Here is a 20,696-nt window from a genome sequence, read left to right as displayed (position 1 = left end):
GTCTTCCATGGGAGGGACCCCACTCTTGAGCAGAGATAGAGCAAGGAGACCTCCCCCTGAGGAGGAAGAAGTGGCAGAGACAATATGTGATGAACTGGCCATAACCCCTATTCCCCATCCCCGTGCACTGCTAGGGAGCTAGGTAGAGAGTTTGGGAGTGAAGCTGTGCCTGGGAAGAAGGGAGGAGTGGGGGGAAAGCTTTTTAAGATTTGGTTTTATTTCTCATTACCCTACTCTGGTTTGATTGGAAATAAGTTAAGTTAATTTTCCCCAGGTCAAGTCTGTTTTGCCTGTGATGGTAATTGGCAAGTGATCTCTTCCTGTCCTCTCAGCCCACAGGCCTCTTATTATATTTTCTCTCCCCTGTCCAGTTGAGGAGAGGGAGGGACAGAGCGGCTACATGGTGCTTAGTTGCTGGCTGGGGTTAAACCACGGCAAGCACACAGGCTCAGCAGCAGAATCTGAGCTGCTGCCAGAATTTGAGATCCCACCTTCATCTCCAACTCTTGGCCACTCAATCCTCTACCTGCTTTACACCAGCCCATAACTAGATGTGAGCAGTCAGTGAAGTGATAACCCAGGGAAAAAAACTTAAATATTTTGTCCCTAATGTAGCACATCACACTGACATACAAATTATAATAACAACTATTGGGAAAAGCAGCATAAGAATGTGTGAGATTGCTGGTTTACACAAAAATAAAGTGACTTTGCAAGTGACCCCTCCCACTAAGATCCAAAGTCCTGCAGAAAAAGAATGATACAGCAAAGGTCAGAAGACATTAAACTACACATATTTGTCAAAGCAGATGAACTTTCAGGTTTGGGTATTAAAATACTGGAGAAATACAGTCATGACCCACAAGGAGTAGAATTTGAAATAAATGAAGCTCAAGTGAAACATTCTCTAAACAAAACTCTGCAAGCTGAATCACCCATTCCTAATGGATGTCCAAAAGGTAAAAGAATGCCCTGAAAGCTACTGAGAGTAAACCTTCATCAGAATATCAAGATGGAAATTCTATGCACAATGGGACTTCTTTCAAAAAAAGTATATATACAATGCTGAATTTCACAGATTTTCAATTATCTAGCAGCCACAGGAGGACTGAAAAAGTAACCCTGAAAAACAATGCCATCTGGACAAGAATGCCATTCTCCAAAACTAGCAGATACATGCAGCAAATGCAGAGAATATTGGGGCAGGAGAGAAAGGCAGGGGGAAAACACACCCACACAGAATAATAATAGAAGTTGGGACCAGTTTGGTGTAAGGCAAAGATACCTTTTTATTTCCAAACTACTTCTCTACTGTTTTGGTTTTGGATTTTTTGTTGTTGTTGTCGGTTTGGTTTTTTTTTAATTGAGATGTGTCCTGGTTTCAGCTGGGATAGAGTCAATTGTCTTCCTAGTAGCTGGTATAGTGCTATGTTTTGAGTTCAGTATGAGAAAAATGTTGATAACACTGATGTTTTCAGTTGTTCTTAAGTAATGTTTAGTCTAAAATCACAGATTTTTCAGCTTCTCATGCCCTGCCAGCGAGAAGGCTGGAGGAGCACAATAAGTTGGGAGGGGACACAGCCAGGACAGCTGACCCAAAGTGGCCAAAGGGGTATTCCATACCATGTGACATCATGCCCAGTATAGAAAATGGAGGGAGTGGGGCTGGGAGGGGAAAATCGCTGCTCAGGGACTAACTAGGCATCAGCCAGCAGGTGGTGAGCAATTGCATTCTGCATCACTTGAATATTCCAATCCTTTTATTATTGTCATTTTATTATTGTTATCATCATCATTATTAGTTTCTTTTCTGCCCTATTAAACTGTTCTTATATCAACCCATGAGTTTTACTTCTTTTCTATTCTCTCCCCCATGCCAGTGGTGGGTGGGGCAGGGAGTGAGCAAGCAGCTGCATAGTGCTTAGTTGCTCACTGGGATTAAACCATGACAATTTTAAGTAGTTTTTACGTAGGTAACATATACTCTGTATTCCACAGAGCTGTGCTGACAAGTAGGTACATTTTCAGAGTGGCATGGGAAGAAATATAAATTTGGCTCTAGAATAAAGGCCAATGGGGAATTTTGGTTTCCCTCAAAATTCAAAGAGATACAGCTTAGTTTCTATCTCTCAGAGAACAGCAGAAACTTTTGACACAGGGAAGGAATTTAATGATCACTGAATGCAAAGCATTCTGAATATCCCAATATATGTATAATTTTTTGTATATATACATATATATGTGTGTATAATTACATATATACTTCAAAAGACCAGCTGGCTTTTATCACACACTTGTTGATTTCAGTGTTTTTCAAGTTTGGATTGAAACATTTTATTAATGCTTTGGTATAGCAAGATTTAACTAGCCACCCACTATTTCACTTCCACCTTCTACTTTATCCAGCAGGAACACTATACCATGATATTTAGGCATTTCTTCACTGAATTAGTCAAGAACATTATGCTTTATCAGTAACCATTAGCTATCTGAGTTAACACACAGAAGAAAAAGTTCACACTAACAGGACTGTTCTTTCAGACCTTCTATCTACAAATTGAAAGAGATACACAACATCAGTTTACACGTAATTTAAAACAAAATACACAGGAAGTATTTAATTTTCAAAGTACAACTCCCTGCCTCTGTGTTGTTTTCCTTTCAATTCAAATATGGATTCTGAAGTGAGAATTGTACTCTATAGTTAATACCGTAGTCAATTAAAAGGAAAACTTGAGTCTGTGCAAAAAGCAGACCTTGTTTCAGGGCTTGCCGCTCCTCTGAAGCTACATCCCAATGTGTGTTATGCTTTTTCTCTAGTTTCTGCTGACCTTTGCTTTTCTTCAACAGAAGTATGATGTGGTAGAGACCTCACACCCTCATTCAGTTATAGATGGAACTGGAATACAGATTACCTTACAAGACCTCAGTGTTCTCCGAGTCTCTAACGCTGAAATATTTACATTCATTTGCCTCAGGATTTTCCTGTTAGCAAAAACATCATTTATTCCTTTCCCTCCAGGGTTTGAAGAGCACTTCACATGAAATCTACTGCCTTTTTTTCACATGTGTTTTGTCAGCTTTGTATATCATCTTCAAACACCAAGAGTAAGAGCAATAACTATATTGTGGCAGATGCTTAAGGAAATTCAAAAAGTAAATACGATTCCCCCATCCCAGAGGCCAAATATTCTAAAGTTACTAAATTCAGAAGAGTTATTTGCTCCTGCTACAGGCAATCCAACTTGAACCGAAGTTATCATCTATAAAATATACCAAGGGCTCCTGAATGTTAGCTTCTTTGCCAACTCAACTGACAGATATTCTAGCAATAAATTCAAGTAGCAAATCGTATCTTGCAACTGACAGCTTTTACAACTGATTCTCTGGCACCAGGGAAATATGTGGTTCTATAGTCAGGAATGCTAGACACCTTGAACAGAGCAAACGACAGGAAAAGTCAGAATCTGACCCTGCGTGACATTAACAAAGCATAACTCCCAGACATGCAAAAATTCAGAAGAAAATTGAATCCATGACCAACAGGTTAAGTCACCATAACATAGCCCTCACTCCAACACAATAATCTGAAATGCATCTTATGAACTCAGAAACATGACAGAAAAGAGAAAGGTCAGGAAGTGTCATGCAAGTTTACCTTTAAATTATATACAAATATAAAATAAATAAAAATAATGCTTCTCATTACAGCCAAAAGGGTTGTGTTTTTCAGAAATAGCCTAGAGGATGAAGTTCCCTGTTGCAGGCTAACAGAATATGGCATTATTGACTGCTTGGTAGGTAAACTGGGGACAACTCTCAGAAAATTCAAGATGAAAGGATCAAAATGAGGTAAAATGTCTGAAACAGTAAAGACTAAAAATGTATAATGAGAAAGGAATGACTCTTTTTTTCAGTACTTCCTCCCCTTTCTCTCCCCCACTTCAGATGATGGAAAATTCTGAAGAGTCACTTCCACCTTTTTTTCAGTTTAACTGTGAGGCCTCAAGGTTTAGAGACAGTAAGGAAACCAGTTTACAGAAGCTAACAGAGAAATAATTTATTTAAAAAAAAAAAACAAAAACAACACTCCATAAACTGCAGGCTCCATCACAATCAGTGCAAAAAGAAATTCACCAAAGATAATGTTTGATGCATTATCTCTGATGAACTTTGTTTCATTATACTTTCACCTTCAGATACTGAAGTTTTGCTCTATAATGAATCTTTAATCTATTCCACACATTTAAGTTTTTAAGCACTTTGTCTCATTTAAAAAGAACTAAAGAAATATTTTGCACTTACCTAAATTGCCATCAATGTACATGAATTTAAATGAAAACAATGAAAACATGCAATAAAGTTAAAATCAAGTATGCATGCAGCTCTTAAGACATAAGTATTAAAAAAAAGTTGAAGAAAGCAGGAAACAACAGTACAGTGAAAAACAGAAAATAAGGTGAATGAATGTGCTTAAATACCTTAAAAGAGACTTTCATTGGTTGTAAATACTACATTACAAATCTGAATTAAAAATATTTAAATTTATTACTTTTTCTTCAAAGAGACATATTTAGTAAAAAAAGAATCAGGTAATTTTTGTTGTTGTTTTTCTTATTAAATTTGTTTATGTGATAACATACCTCAGGAAGCATAGTAAAACATGAACATTTCCATTCCTCAGGTTACTATCTTTACCTTTTGTGTGTAACCTTGTACTTCACAAATATTCACAATAAGCTTCAAAATTCATGGTGTTGCACACATTTACACAGAGACAATGAGACAGGCTGAAAGGCATTTATACCCCCAAAAGCTCCTCTGACAAGCTCTGGTATTTAGGAACCTTTCCAACCAGTAATCAAATGTATACTTTGATGCATATTAAGGAAGAAAATACCCACCTGGGAACTCAAATCAAAGACCCAATTGCTGGCTTCTCCCTGCATATCCCACTAGGACCAAACCTCCAGAATTTCAATGGGCATAAACAAAGTAACTCAAAAAAAGATGAAAAAGTCTCAGAAGTGGACAGAGTGAAGAGATAACAGATCTTCAACTTCCTTTGACTTGCATTTAGAGAACGCCAGCAGGGTCTATGCAATGAACTGACCAGTTTGGAAGCAGGCAGAGTTGATCCCAGCCATGGAAACCATGATATCCAGCCATGGGTAAAGTTAAGAAGTGGTGAGCTTCTTTAAACATATATTATTACAATTTAAAAATATATTACTATAGTAATACATAATATTTTCCAACTATATAGAGTTTTACAAGTATATATAAATAATATATATTTTTTAATTTTAACTCCACTAACTAGTTCCCAGAGAAGCTAGCAAAGTTACAAGAAATTAAATTATAGCCCTTGCTTCCTGACTTTCTTTTACAAGGCAGAAAGATGACTAAAAGACTGTACTTTGTATGATTTGCAATGCATCAGAAAGCAAAATAAGTATGTGGTATGTTTGGTTTGGGGTTTTATTTCATTTTTTTAAGAACGTATACATTAGCCTGATCAGGGGTTTACTAGGAATATTGTTTAATTAATACCAAGAAGGGAAACAATTTCAGAATATTTCTTAGTGTGTTTTCTTTTACTGTTCTAGTTCGATATTTGTCATGAAACAAAGTAAAAATGAAGAGCATGTGAAGTAACATTGAGTAGCTACTCACGGTTCTATATTCATGAATACGCATCCCCTTATCTACTGATTATTTTATCAGCTCTATTCTGTTAATTGCAGCATCTATGAGTTATTCATATTGCTAAAGATGTATAAAAATTATTTCAAGGAACAATTCTGTATTCAAAAGTATGAGCCTTTCAGAGGAACTGTTCACTACCTTTTTAATCTTTTCTCTTCATCTCATTAATCAGAAGCAAACTCCTGCAGTATCAGGACAGGAATTAAACTTCAAAAGATGATCAAAATTTATAATATGTTTTCAAAGAACACATTAAGCAAATTAAAATTACCTGGTTTTCTGTAAGAAAAAAAAAGATCAAGCTTACCATTTATTTCCAACAACCACATATAACCATATCATGAATGAAAAAGCACCACTGTTCATTGCATGCGGTGGTTCATTTTGTATTAATTATGTAGTATTCAATAATGGTATTTATAAGTAGGGAAGAGGGGCATTATTTTGTGCAACTGAGTTTACAGTTTATTTAAAAAATGTCACAGAACCTAATTCAGTTATTGCAATGTCATAAAAGCATGTCAACTGATAAACATTAATGTTGTCTTAGAACCAGCTGATCAAAATGGATAAACTAGTTCTCCCTCTATTTTTGACAGACAGGCAACAATCCTGGGAATGAATACTGCTGAATAATTTCTTGTGTTCTCCCAGTTCTTTCCACCTCATAGCCTTCTGCTCTCCATTGAAACCTTCTACATTAACTCTTATTATATAATACATTCAAGCAAGATTAGAGAAAATAACTGTCTACCTGGAAAATAAAAAAAGCAAAATCTCCGACTGAGACATTGCAAATGGATGATTCCAAGATGAAGAATCACTTTAAATAGTTAAAAACATTTAGAGTACTTCCTGCCCCTACGTATATAATCAATCCATGTAAAAAGTAATACTAATTATGCTGTGAGAAAATGTCACAAAGAATATGAAGAATAGAAAGACAAGAAAAGTAACTTTGGGTTGTAATATCAAAGAGCAGGTGCTCAAAGCATACATTTTCAAAAGTAAAATAATCTTCAAAAAAATCAGAAATGTCTAAGTTACTGTCCATAAACTTCATGGGTCTCTTTTTCCTTCCAAAAGGTTTAATTTTTATCAATTTTCTGTTGAAACACATCCTATTTTTTCAGATTATTTCTTAAATTTGCTGAATTTATTTTCATTTATAATCCTATTTTCCAGCATGTTTTTAACCCTGCCCAGTTTGACATTATCTGGGTGCATAACATATATCCATCATTCAGAACACTGATGAAACCCTCAAACACATGCCAGATCCTTACCAGACCCTACTAGACATCTTTCCAATTTCACCATGAATCATTGGTAATTACACTTTGACACAGTCTTCCAATCATATAGGCATCCACATATTAGCAATTTCATCTCATATGCTTCCCACCAGCTTGCTAATGAAAATCTGAGACAATGTAAAAAGTTTTCCTTATTTCAATGTTACTACTGTTTTTCCCTTATGCATAAAGCCTGTTTTCCTGTCATCCAAGAAAATCAGACTTGTTTGACAAATCCCAATATTGAGTGTTAGTCCTTTTTTATATTTCCCCATATTTCTTATATTTCAGAAATAGTTAATATTTTTTAAATACAAATCATACAGTTTACAAATAATTTTCTTCTATTGTTCTTACAATATTTTTCCAGAAACCACAATAAAAATATCAAGTTTAGAATTCACTCATTTCTCACTTTCTTTTTTCCTCCCCACTCCACCCCCCTCCTTTTTTTTGGCAGGCAGCTAGATTTGCCCTTCTCCAGCCTCCTGGGAGTTCCCAAAGCTGGCTGTGAGACTAACAGCCCCGTTCAGGGTCCATTTCATCATGCACAGCCAATGTAAAAACAGTTTTTAGTGCTTCAGTATGAAACACCTGTTTTTAAAAAAGGAAGTTTCATAAGCCAGTAAACCTCAGACATGCAAGGATAGATCTATCACTTTTTAGTATAGATGTGATAGATTGCATCACTTTTGTCTTTAAAATTACAGCTTTTTGACAATTTTAATTGAAATTAGTTGTTTGAAAGAATCAATTACTATGTGGATAAGTAAGACTGACAAACTAGCTGACACAGCCAGCTTGGACTTCCAAAGCCATTCCTTCAGAAAGGCTCCTCTCCAAATGCTTACAAGAAAACTAAGCAGCAATCAGATAAGAGGGATGGTCCTTTCATACATAAATATTTGATTACAAGAGGGGAAATAGCAGAAACACATGGTCAAGTGTAAGACCAAGAGAAGGTCCCTGTGGAGTTTTGCTGGAACCTGTGCCTGGGCTTTGTGCTGCCTGACGTATCCTAAGCAACCCAGAGAACAGGGTGAACAGCAAGATGACTAGATTTCCTCATAATATCAGGTTATTCAGAGTATTAAAGAAAAAAGCCAAATGCAAAGAAGGATTTTTATAAGACTAAGCAACTAGGTAAGGGCTGGCAGATGAAATTCAGGGAGATGAATGTGAAGTTATACACAAGTGAAAATAATCCTACCTTCATGCATAACAAGCTGGGATCTAAACTGATTAAAACCACTGGTGAGATTCTTCAGCTGTGATAAATATTTTCATTAAAATATTAGCTCAGTACTCAGTAGCAATAAAAAAAAGTAGTCATCCAAAGCTAGAAAGAACAAACAAATTGAGTGTTGGGAGTTGTTTGGAGCAACATACAGAATAAAAGTGTAAATACTATAACATCAATGCATAACCCATTTTACACCTGTATTATGAAAAACATGAGCCATTTTGGTCTCCTCAACTCAAAAAAAAGAAAAGTAACAGCTCTGAAAAAGATTCAGAGGAGAATCAAAGAAATGTCCCAGTTTCGTGAAAGGAACACATGGTAAGATTCTCCTGTCTGGAAAAGAGTTGAGGGAGGATGGTGACCTATAAAATCATAGGTGGCACTGAGACTGGCACTGGACATCAACTATTTAATGTTTCTTCCAGTACAAAGAACAGGAAATTCTAGCAAAAGCAGCCAAAGTTTAGTGCAGAAAACAATTGAAAAGCAGTGGTTCTTCACATCACATGTTAAGCTGTGGGATTCACTATCATAAGAGGTTATGGACACCAGAATTCTACATAGGTCCAAAAGCAACTGGCTTAATTCAAGGAAGAGTCCACTGAGAGTTAAGCACACAGAAACTGTAGCTAGATCATAAAAAGTACTCAGTGGAGATATCACTGTATACTAGGTCTATTCTATGAACTTTTGGACATTGTTAGCAATAGAATACTGGGCTACCCAGTGTTTATGTTATTTTATTCTAGAGTAAGACTTCATGTTAAATATACAGATAGGGTAAAATACATTCTTTTTGTCTTTTGTTAGGTTCACCCTTACAAGAAAATAAGAGCACTTGTTAAAAAGATGTAATCTTCCATGAAGTGAATGAATAGGAGGACTCAAAACAGATTTAATTTACTTTCCCCTCAAGATGAAATAGCTTTTAGGGAAAAAAAAAAAAAAAACACACAAAAAACCCCACCAAAAAAAACCACGTAACCACTTTGGCAGGTGACAAAGTCTCTAAACACCAGATTTAGATACCAAATGCTAATACAAGATATTAATGTGACATTTCCGTAAGAAAGGCTATCAAAACAGAGTGTATCAGAATATTCCTCCTACTGCTAGGGTGACACCAATGATCATGATTAGAAAGTTTAACCATTAAAGCTTTTGAATAGCAGAACCTCCACCAAATATGTTTTTGATAATAATTGGTTCTAGCAGCATCCTAGTGCACCTACTATAAATAATATTCAGTAACTATTACTGCCAGTCTGGATATACAAGTTATACAAGAAAATAGTAAATTCACTGTACTGAATTCCCCATCAAGACCCAGTTTCACACTGAAGCAACTGGTATAAGGCTTGTTAGTTCCATAGACATTCAGGTTCACAACATGTCTAAGAGGTGGAAAGTTTGGTGAGAAGCACCAATGATCACAAACTTGGAAGTAAATTAAAAATTTCAGTTATTGCTGCCTGCCAGCAAAGAAGTTTAGATTGGGAATCTAGAAGTGAGAGAAACACAGGATTGTGTTTTTGTCTGGGGGAAGTTAACAGATGGTCTAAAAAGGAGCAGCTTTAAAATAAGACCAGCAGCCAAAAAGTGTGTGGAAACAGCAATATGAGAATTTTTTTGATCTATTCTGTGCCGCTGTTCTGTATAGCTTTGTGAAATAGCAAAGAGTCTCAAAGCTTGACCTTATAGCTTTATTCACCCAGATTAAAATACTTCAATCTTTTTATAACTTTGGGAAAAGAATGTTATGTTGTGAATAGAAGTATTTAAAATATATATTTGCAAGATGCTCTTTTTCTAACTCACAGGTGTTTTCAGCAATGTTTCAGAGACAACTTCAACTTCATTCTGTAACACAGAATTACAGAAGGTTGCATGTGTGGATTTAATATCACATCTTCTTTTAAAAAACCTGGGCAGCCAAATCCCTATACAGCTCATACAAAATATGCCTCTAGATGTTTATTTATACTTTTGCAGGGATAGCTTATTTACTTCTTCAGAAAAGGTTAAATATATTTAGACTGTTGCTGCAAAAAAGCACTAGAGAAAGCCTCAAAAATAAGAAAAAGGGTAGTGACAAACAATCATTCTTTTCAGCTATAGTGTGAAAGAATGCTGCATGAAGGAAATTATAGCCTGCATTCACATTCATATTAATGTGCTTTCCTACTGTTTAGCAAAGGCAGATAGATCAAGACATACAATTCTTGTTGTAAATGTTAAACTTATTCCAGCATAGGATACAGTACCATAAGCAAAACATCAGGTACTTAGCTGTAAATCAACAGAAAGGAGCTTTCAGAATTACTTACTTGATTTTCTTCATGGGAAACTCTCATTTGTTCTTTAAGAACTGACATTCTGGCTGCTTCTTCTTTCCTCAATACTCTTTCTTTCTTTAGCTCAGGACTCCAGAAAGTTTTGATGCTGTTCATGGAGGATCCCAGTTTGCTGTCCTTAATGTCTAGTTCTTTTCTGAGAAGATCATTCTCCCTCTGTAGTTCCTTAAGCTGAGCCTGCAGGTCTAACATGGTACTATCTCTAACTTGTCTCAGCATAGAAGGAACCTGATGGTGGTGATGGTGTGAAGATGTAGTCAGACCTCCATGCTGATCAGTATAAGAAAGGACATCTGTGTGCGAAAGTCCAGCTGAAGCAATATTAGGACTGCTCCCCATAGCTGTGACTCGACCACCATACACAGCTCGATTTGTAGCCCTTCCAAGAGTCATTGTGCCCTTTGGGAAAGTAGTAGAAGCTACACCTTCATGGTCACTCAGATACATTGGTCCAGATGTTGCATAGGCTGCATTAAGGGACTGGATATTCTCCATCGATAACGTCTTACCTGTTCCTCCTCCTCCTCCGCTATTTGTTCGCCTATGGCCCAGGCGAGGAGATCTTGGCAATCGAGGAGACCTGGAGGGACTTCCTTCTAAGTTGCTGATTGTTCTTGCACTTCCATACATTTTTCTTCTACTTTGAGGTACTATTTAGTAAGAAATCAGTAACACTGAAGTTGAATATTAAATTTATAATTCCAGATAGAAATATTGGCAGTTTCACTGCATTCTTCCAGTAGGCAAAAATCTATTGTTTCTCCAAAGTCAGAGACCTGAAAAAATATATTATAAAATTAATTAAATTTTCATATTGGAAAATAAGTTTACAAGTAATCAGCATATATGAGAAAATAAAGTAACGCACATCCTAGGGCAATTACTTCAAGAACAAAATTTACTGCACTTTTTGTGTTTAGGATGACAGTTAAAAATGCATTTTCAAGCTAATTTCATTCAGGTGAAAAAACTGCTCTTTTTCCTACTAGAAAATATCTTGACATTTTGACTTAGTCTAACAAGCTTTATGTTGCAATAAGCAACATGGGCCCAAAAACATCTTAGCTGATATGTTAATAGCCTCAAATAATTGACGATGTGGAACTATATAAAGGAAAAAAAAAATAGCTGTTGTTGACATTAAGAACTTCCCAAACTAAGATATTACATTTTCAAAAGACAGTATAAAAGTAGCAATTCAGCAGTTCTGTATATTCTCTAATAATATTAGATTAAGACAGAACAAGGAAATAGGCAGGGGTTTTAATTTTTGTTTAAATTTACAAAGAGTTTTTTGGATAGGAAAAAAGATGAAGGAAACAGTGTTTCTAATAGTTTGGCTGTAACCAGTAAAAATGTATTTTAGTAAGAAAAATAAACAATAAGACTAAGCTAATTTGAGTGAATATTTCCTTCTAAACAATTATAATGTATTACAACAGTATTATACGTTCAATGAAGTACTAGCTTGCTAATAATTGTTGTTAATGAGCTTGTCAGGAAAAGGTTGCATGACAATAACCTAGGTTTCCACTTAGAAAAGGAGTGCTTGGGAAATACTTTTTTTTTTTTCTTATTTTCCCTATGGATATCATACCATTACTTTGATAGAACTATCCTTGTAATTTATTTAACCAAACAACAGACAGATGTGGACCAATTCAAATTCAATACCATCATCATACATTTACCAAGTTTCAAGTAAGTTTAACTGTACATAGCATAAATAGAAACATACAGTAGGACTTCAGGATTAGGTAGGCCTACTGTTTTGGGGGGGTTTGTTTTTGGTTTGTGGTTTTTTGTTTTTTTTTTTAAAACAAATCTGACTGTTTCAATACATTTGTGATATTAATTAAATTGGTGGTCATTAACCAGATCTAGTACCATTTATTTCAAAGGTAACTAGAGGAAGAACAAAAGTTGGATTCAGTCAAATCCAGTAATCTTTAACCATACCCTCAAAGTCATCCTCAGTATCTACAGACAGATTATTTCCAGGTGTTTTAAAACATCTGTTCAACATTTGCTGTGAAAAAGTGTTGACACAGAGGCAAGCGGAAGGATGATTTGATGTCATATTTATTAATAAGCTCTAGTATATTAAATCCTCGCCAATAATATTAGCATAAAACATCATGGATACCAATTATGTCAATAAACAAGGAGCATACTGAATTCTCCACTGACCCCTCATCCCACACAATCATATACCACATGGCTTATATAAACTCTAAGAATTGCTTGGTATATGCTACGTTTTCATCAAGTTTAAACTGCCAACATAGTCTAAAGCATTTTTGTTTCATTTGAATTACCAGTATGCATGTGGATTAGCTGAGATGTTTCAACTACTATTATACAACAGTGGCCATTCTTGTTAATATTCACCTCTTCCCCAAGAGGTCACAAGACTCTTGTGTCAAGAATCAGAAGTGGAAGGCACAGCACTACACTACGCTGAAATGTTGATAACAATGCCACTATAGGTGCTGGGCAAAAATATATGAGTATTCAACATTGATAATTTGGAAACACTGAACTCTTTGTACTGCACCCAGGCTGCTCCGTTAAAAGTAATTCATTTCAATGCAAACATTGCCCTTGGCAAAATGGATCAAACAAGCTAACATAATATAGTTTGTATGGAACAATGTTAACAAGACCAGTAATTCTGTCATAAAACATTACCACTTTTTGCCATGTACAAACAATTCGGCTATGCATAAAGTGAAGCAAGGGTGCCTACTTCAATGAGAAAATTTAGTTTTTAACTATTTAGGAAGACATAGATACAAAATTACATTCTAGCAATTCTTTCCTGCTTCAGGATCACGTAACTCAAATAACATGAATATTTTTAATTCCAGAGGCAAAAGCCTGATCCAACTTTTTGAGCCATGAAAACCTATTAAAGCTTCCAGAGTTCAGGCCCAAGGTGCACAGATTTAAAGGAACCAGATGTACCTTGCCGATTTGCATTTTCAAATTTTGACATTTCATCATTAGTATCCAAATCTGTCCCCCTTTTCAGTTGTCATCCATCCTTCAAGAGATGACCCACAGCTTGTTCCACAAAAACCTGGTGCAGCTTTTCTGTCATCTCGACTTCAATGCATTGATCAATAAAAACCATATCTCATGGTGACTGGGGACAGTGCAATTGCTTATCCCAATTCTCAAGTGCCAGCCGTCCTCTGGCCAAACACCACTCATAATGCACTCTGAGAAATCCATCCTTGTATATTTCTAGTTTCCTGAAAAAGTTCTGTAGCTCCTTCAAAGAGGATCTCACATGAGATCAGAACTGAAGATGATTTTCCTTCCACAGGCTCATGGAAGATCCTGAGCAGAAGCAACTGTCTTCTAGACTGATACAATTTCCCCCCTCCCAAAAAAAATCTGGCCTGGTGAAAAATCTAAGATTGACATTAACAGTTTATGCTAGCAATTTAAACTGGATACAATAAAATATTTTTAGATACAGCAGACCTGATCCATGACCAGGTGATGGGTCTTGGTGCAGATTTATTGATCCTCAAACATGTAGGTATAGGATACCCTTACATCATATCAATACTGTTTTTCCTTTCCACTGCCACAGTGATAAATAAGTAATTTATGCTTCTTCCTTTGAGTCACTTAATATACTATTTAGCCTTTCTGTTTATGTGTCTGATATGTATTTTTAGGCATTTGTTTTGCCTTTTAGAGTTTATTAGTTGTGGTCTGTCTTCTTTTCTCTACTTGTGTGAGATTGAGAAGTTCCCATCTCAAAGCAGAGAACACTTATCGTGCTTAGCACTCCAATTCTTACTATTGAGCCCTACTGAAAAAGGGAATCATCATCCCTCATCCAAAGGGAGGCAAACTCCTCTCTGGACTTCTTTAATAAATGTTCACATACTGATTTAAAACTAACTTTTATACGCCTGTGAAAATTCTGTAAACAACAGGAAAAGAGAAGTAAAACACCACCAACCAAAGAAATGTTATTACCTCCACAGCATTTAATTATTATTTTCCCCCTAAAAATATTCTAATCAAGATGGAGACATCTATGTAGAAAGTACAAGCACACTGACAATATGCTTGGTTTTCTTAATTTCACAGGCTACTAAGGATAGCTGACAGACCAAAAGCCGAAAATCCTGATTCGAAGAAATTCTTACAGTTTATCTCTGTTTTCATTTGCAATTCATTACTTTCTACAACCTCAATTATAGAGACTGGCTTTCTTGCAAACACCTTGGAAAAAGGAAAGCACATGAAAGTGCGCTTTCTGGACGTGTATACACCTTAAGGATAAACCTTGAGCCTTCCTTTATGGCTGTGAAAAGTCTCAGACACAGTAGAAACCATATACCATTGCTTTATGGAAGACAAAAGAAAAGCACCTACATAATTTTTGACTCTTTACTGCTTACACACAGAGCCTTCCTAGCTTCAGGAAGATTTACTGTGTGTCTCAACACATCAGGAATTGGAGGCATGAAGAAGTAATATCAGCCTCAGGGCCTCAACAATTGCCACACAGATCATCATCTACTGCCTGGAGAAAAAAAGAAAGAGAAGAGATCCCTTCTCTCATCTTCCCATAGAACCTGCTGACACAGGGCTGTTCTAGTTGAACTTGGAGTGGGCAGGTGAGATATAGATGATTCTATCTTGAAAACTAAATTGATTTTTTTATATTGCTATTTTAATTGGGTGGGGAGGAGGAAGAATTATTACTCTAAAGCAACCATTTTTCACCCAGTATTTCAAGGATAGTTTTGCTGAACTAAAGCATAACCTTTATGCACCATAGTGCAAGGGGTGGAGAAAAAGATAAATTGAATCAAGCAGAAACATAAGAATCTCATATATTATGGGGAGTATGGGAGAGCTGTATAGACAAGATCAGTATACCCACAACTGAAGAGACCAACCCTCCCTCTTGATATAAGCCCAGAAGCTGTAGATGTTGCAGCAGCAAGCACAAAGGAGCTCTGATACAACTCATGAAGGTTGTATCCCCCTAAAAACTTCTGAGACAAAGTCACCCAGATTCATTCAGTCTGGTCTGGGACAGACTGCAGACCCACTGCGTGCATTTTTCTACAGAAAGTTATTTTGAGTTTTAAAATCCAAATCAGCTTAATAGTACTCGGAAAAAAAAAAAAAACATACACTCATCTACTTGTCTCAATATTTTTCTTACTTCAAAAAATATTCTGATGTACGGTAATGTATGACTTAAAAGCTAACCATTACAATTGTGACCTTAATGGTTTGCACTGCAAACAAAACTATATAAAAGGCTCCAGAAAATTAAGCATGCATTGTCAGCAGGGTGGGGGAAGGGGGCAGTAACTAGACACTACCCCCCCTGCCACATTCTCATCAGTCTTGAAAATCCCAGCAAATAAGAAATACTCTATTTCATGCTAAAATACTTCCCGGTGACTGTTCTAACTTAGGCTTAGCTTATTTTCCACATTTCTGCTTCATCTCACCACCTGCGCTCTGCAGACATCACCATCATAGGTCATTTCATTTGCCTTTTAACTATTTTTATACACACTTAAAATATAGGATTATAATATGATGCTAATGAAAGGTCTGTCTCACTCAATTTACTTTCCAAATGCATTTTCTTCTACATTTTACATAATTACACAGTTTCCTTGAAACACTCTTTGCAGAATCCCATAATTTCTGGCTTTCACCAGCTACATACTCTCACCCCCCCGCCCAAAAAAACCCCAATTAATTTCGTTAGGCTATTTAAACAAATCAGTGTCACCAAGTTCAAAGCAAGTGGGAATTTTCTGTATCGTGTTCGTCAATCTTTTCATAACAACTTCAAAAGAATTGTGTAGAGGCATTGTAGTTTAACCTTAGAACAGACTGGGGGCTATTTTGCCCATTTCCTGAGCTCTGTGAATCATGATGGTTCAGAACAAGATGGAAACTAGATCTTGCCAGACAAAAGCCTTCAGTGTCTGAATAAATTAATGATTAAATTCCTCCTTCATTTAGTGCAGAAAAATCATAATATGTTGTTACATTCCATGTCTCTCCTGTAAAATGTTTGGGCCTAAGCAGCCCAGTAGTCTCAGATCAGATATGCCAAACCATTAAAAACAGGTAACAGTTTGAACTCTGTTACCAATTCTGCATGTAGCCACAGTGCATACAGAGTTCTCACCAGTTTCACATTAGGGGTTTCACTAACAATCAGATGCTAGACGGCACACAGTTTAGCTAATTCCACAGCAGATTTAACAACTTCATTGGAAAAAAAAGTTAAAATCACACTACGTGGAAAACACCAAGTGTAGAAAAATTTCAGTAACTAGATATGGGGCCAAAGACAACAAAACGTAGCAAACCTTTCCTCGTGAGATATTCTCATGACAGAAAACATACTATGAGCAAATATTGAGACTATGCTCAGGAAGCGCATTGACTACTAAATCTAAAGTATCATCTTAACCATACAGAAATAATTTTTCATATTACTAACAGCAGCTAAACTTTTTTAGTGAAAGATAGACTTGATTTCTTTCTCCTGTTTTTGGGCGCTGCTTGTTTTGGGGGGTTTTGGTTTGGTTTGGCTTCTTTTTGCTTAGAGCAGGGTACTCTACTAGTTTCATAAGGATCGTCATTACTGTTTCCTTATCATCAACTGATAACCAGTATTTGAACATGGAGACACATGGAAGGGGGGCAGCATAGAATCCTGACAATTATGCTTGGAAAGCTCAGGGCCGATTTACAGTTTGTGTCTCCTCCTCTGGCCAGAATCACCTAGTCAGCAGTAAGTTTGGATATTAGCCAAATAGTTAATAGCTTTGCACAACTACTTGCCAATATTAACATTCAGCCAAGAGCTCAGACATTTGTAATATTACTGAAAACTTTAAGGGAACCCCTTCCTTACAGCTATCCTCCCCAAATAATATATAGTGACAGCTGAGTGCAGAAATTATCAATCTGATTTTTAAAACGCTCAGTGGCTTCCAAATTGTCTAAAACTATTTAGTACTATACAGCACCCCAGATATAAATCAAAAGCAACAAAATAGAAGAAATAAGAGGTGATATAGAAGATAATGCTCTTATATTCTCCAGCAGGACTCATCTTCCCTGTATTTTTAGACACCACAAAAGGAAGGAGATTCACAGAAAAAGTTCTGTTCCATAAACACATGTCCTGGCAAACAGTAAGGATTTTACCAAAATATAGGAAACATTTAAATACTGTTATCACAACAAACACTATCTCTCTATGCAGAAGTCCAGGGATGCATGCGTATTTAAAGTAGCAACCAAGAGCCAGAAATATTTCTGGCACATTCTTTTGCTTTACCTTGGTTTTTGACTGCTTTAACAGTGGCTCAACATGTCCTCACAGAAGAAAATATTCTTTTCTTTGCATGTTTATAGTTATCTGTGCTGATTTAGGAAAAAAAAACCCCAAACAAAACAAAACCACAAAAACAGCAAGCTGATGCAAACTAAATACAGAGAACCAAAATCTATTGTACAGTATGCTTCCTTTCTTCATTAATCTGAGCAGCACAGCATGTCTTATTTTAATAAAGTAACAAAAAGATAATGAACAAAATGCTGGTTCATACGGGGTTAGTACAAGACCCGCATTGTTTTTATTAAAAGGGCAAAGTATTCTTTTTTCTTACTTACCAAAAACTTAGATCAAATTACTTACTTCCCTCCCCCCCATTTTTTAATCATAAGTCACTCATTTCTTCCTACTACACTACTGTTCCTTAGAAGTTTGAAAAATAATATACATGACAACATTAAAAGTAACATCATCTTCATTTAAGTTCCTTAGTGTCCTGAATCTGCATTTCTAATGTAAATATAAGTTTTACTATAGTCTGCACAATAAATTTCTTTTTACTTGTCAATAAACATTAATTTATCTACTTTCTTTTGTAGTTAGTTATAAAAATAGTAGATATGTAGTTGTGTATAAAGTCAGTTTCAAAGTATGTTTTGATCTTGCAAGTTGGTGATGTCCCTGAACGCCCATCAATGCTAAATGAAAGAACTGGCATTTACCACCTCACAGGAATAGTTCAACACACCTGCCTTTCGTTTCTATTTCATACAAAAGAAATCATATATTAAGGAAAAAGCAGGAATGGCTGCTGAATACGCATCTAGTGACATACATGGAAAATAAAGTTGTCAGGCATTCTAATGTTGTTAGGTGCATTGACAGCAATTAATACTTATCATGAGATCAGAAAACACCAGCAAGGGAAATATTTGCTCAAAATGCCGTATTAAAAGTCTTGAAAAACAAGCAGTTCTGACAATTATCAGGATTGTCAATTATGTGACTCCCAAGTATATTTAAGTGAAGAGTCAACGATACCATTTTAATTCTCTTTCACAGAAGTTTTACAGTTTTAAATTTTTTTTTAAATGCTAGCATTCAGTAGAGGTACATTTTTTTCAATGTACTACTTTTCCTCTTTATTACCATGTTAGAGACATTGTAATTGTTTTAAAACACTTTTAAAGTGTAATATTAATTAGAAAAGGGCTTTAAATAAAAAGTAATATCTCTCTTTGTTGTTGAAACACTAATTCTTAACATTTTATCTCTAACACTTCCACTAAAAGAATTCTTTCCTGCACTCCTGCATGTGACAAAAGAAAGTCTCCCTGGGCTAAGATGCTTAATGGACGTGAGAAATTTAAGATTTGTTTTACTCCTCTTATGTTGTGTCAAACATTAAAGACATGAAGATAGATCATTCAAAAAAAAAAAAAGGCTTCTATAGCAAAACAATGGCAGAATCATCACATCTAATTTTCATTGGTTTTGCCAGAGAACACACTATATCTTTATAAAAAGCTATAGGGCAGTGTATCTGCCAATTCTGGGCAAGCACACCAAATATAGCCTGCACAACAAATTATCTTCCAATGCAGACTATATACCACCATCCAAGTTTATTCTGATTTAATGGTCTATCAACAGAAGCAGGGGTGTTTAGCATTACCCTTTGTTGAAAATATTTAGCACCAGCGTTAACCATGCTAAGAGTTTCAAAGATGTAGAGTAAGATACCTCAGTTTTACTTGATCAAAGTTCACAGTGCTGAGCTCACTGTGTAATTGTTTTGCTATCCAGCTGCGCTCTCTGCAACTTTTAACACTAATATCCTATTTTTTGTTGGGGAAGGGGGATGTGGGTGGTGTGAATCACAAGTAATACGGGATAGAAACACATACATTCCAAAACACTGCCTGCAGCTTTTTGGTTTTTTTAGTCTTCTCAACTTCCCTGTACCACAATGACCTTCTCAGGATACACAGATGTTTATAAAGGCTTGACAAGCTTTTGTCTTTCCAGAGAAAGAATTACTAACACTTTAGTCTTTGCAGGTATGCAGGTCTTGTGTGCTAAATTCTGTATCCTAGTCTGTATTCATTGTGCCTTCCATCCTGCAATTGTTAATCACTTGCCTCTTATTTCTTTCTCAACACAAAAATCTCATTTATCAATGTAAGCCTGCATTTACGAACTCCAGCCTTTTGTGGAGAATTATTCTAAGGCACCTGGTTAGCCAGACAAACAGTATTTTTAGTTTAATGACAACTCAACAACAATAAAAAATTTAGTGTCTTAAGTTTTTACTAAAATAGTCTCCTTTAGGGAAAAACATTAAAATGTAAAAGTATACACCATTCTTCAGGATTACTTCAAAATTATGCCTAATGAGTAGCACAATTTTGCTTTTCTTTTGCCAAAATTTACCTAACTTGAATGACTATTTAACAGTTTACAGAAATACTGTCATTGTTATAGATTGAATTAGCTTTCTATTTCAATTGAGAAGTTAGAGCTTAAAAAGAAGCACAATCTAAGAAAACCTGAAAGTTTTCTAGCAAAAACTGGAAGGCCAGACTTGTTCTTTGTATTATTTCTAAATCTAAAATGGCAACAAATGCTACTTGTTTTCCCCCTTTAAGCAATACTACTTCTCATTTATACTTAATAATGATAAAAGCCTAATTTTTAAAGCTTCTTTACAGAGCACCTGAAACTTCAAGAAGGACACAAGA

At 35.7% G+C, this 20,696-nt stretch overlaps 1 protein-coding gene across 1 annotated transcript in view; it reads right to left on the bottom strand.

The window, feature by feature from the left end:
* Nucleotides 1–20,696, bottom strand: part of ERC2 (ELKS/RAB6-interacting/CAST family member 2) — a 393,279-nt gene that overhangs the window by 364,804 nt on the left and 7,779 nt on the right. Inside the window, exon 2 of the mRNA XM_010573681.1 lies at nt 10,575–11,377. Within this exon, the coding sequence (XP_010571983.1) occupies nt 10,575–11,231 (657 nt within the window). The 5' untranslated portion in view covers nt 11,232–11,377. The remainder of the gene's footprint in view (nt 1–10,574; nt 11,378–20,696) is intronic.

The sequence above is a fragment of the Haliaeetus leucocephalus genome, unplaced genomic scaffold (genome assembly GCF_000737465.1).
Source record: "Haliaeetus leucocephalus isolate CR32 unplaced genomic scaffold, Haliaeetus_leucocephalus-4.0 Scaffold2, whole genome shotgun sequence".
In the NCBI taxonomy this organism is placed as follows: domain Eukaryota; kingdom Metazoa; phylum Chordata; class Aves; order Accipitriformes; family Accipitridae; genus Haliaeetus; species Haliaeetus leucocephalus.
Note: the sequence above shows the minus strand (reverse complement) of the source record. Positions and strands in the feature narration are given on the sequence as shown.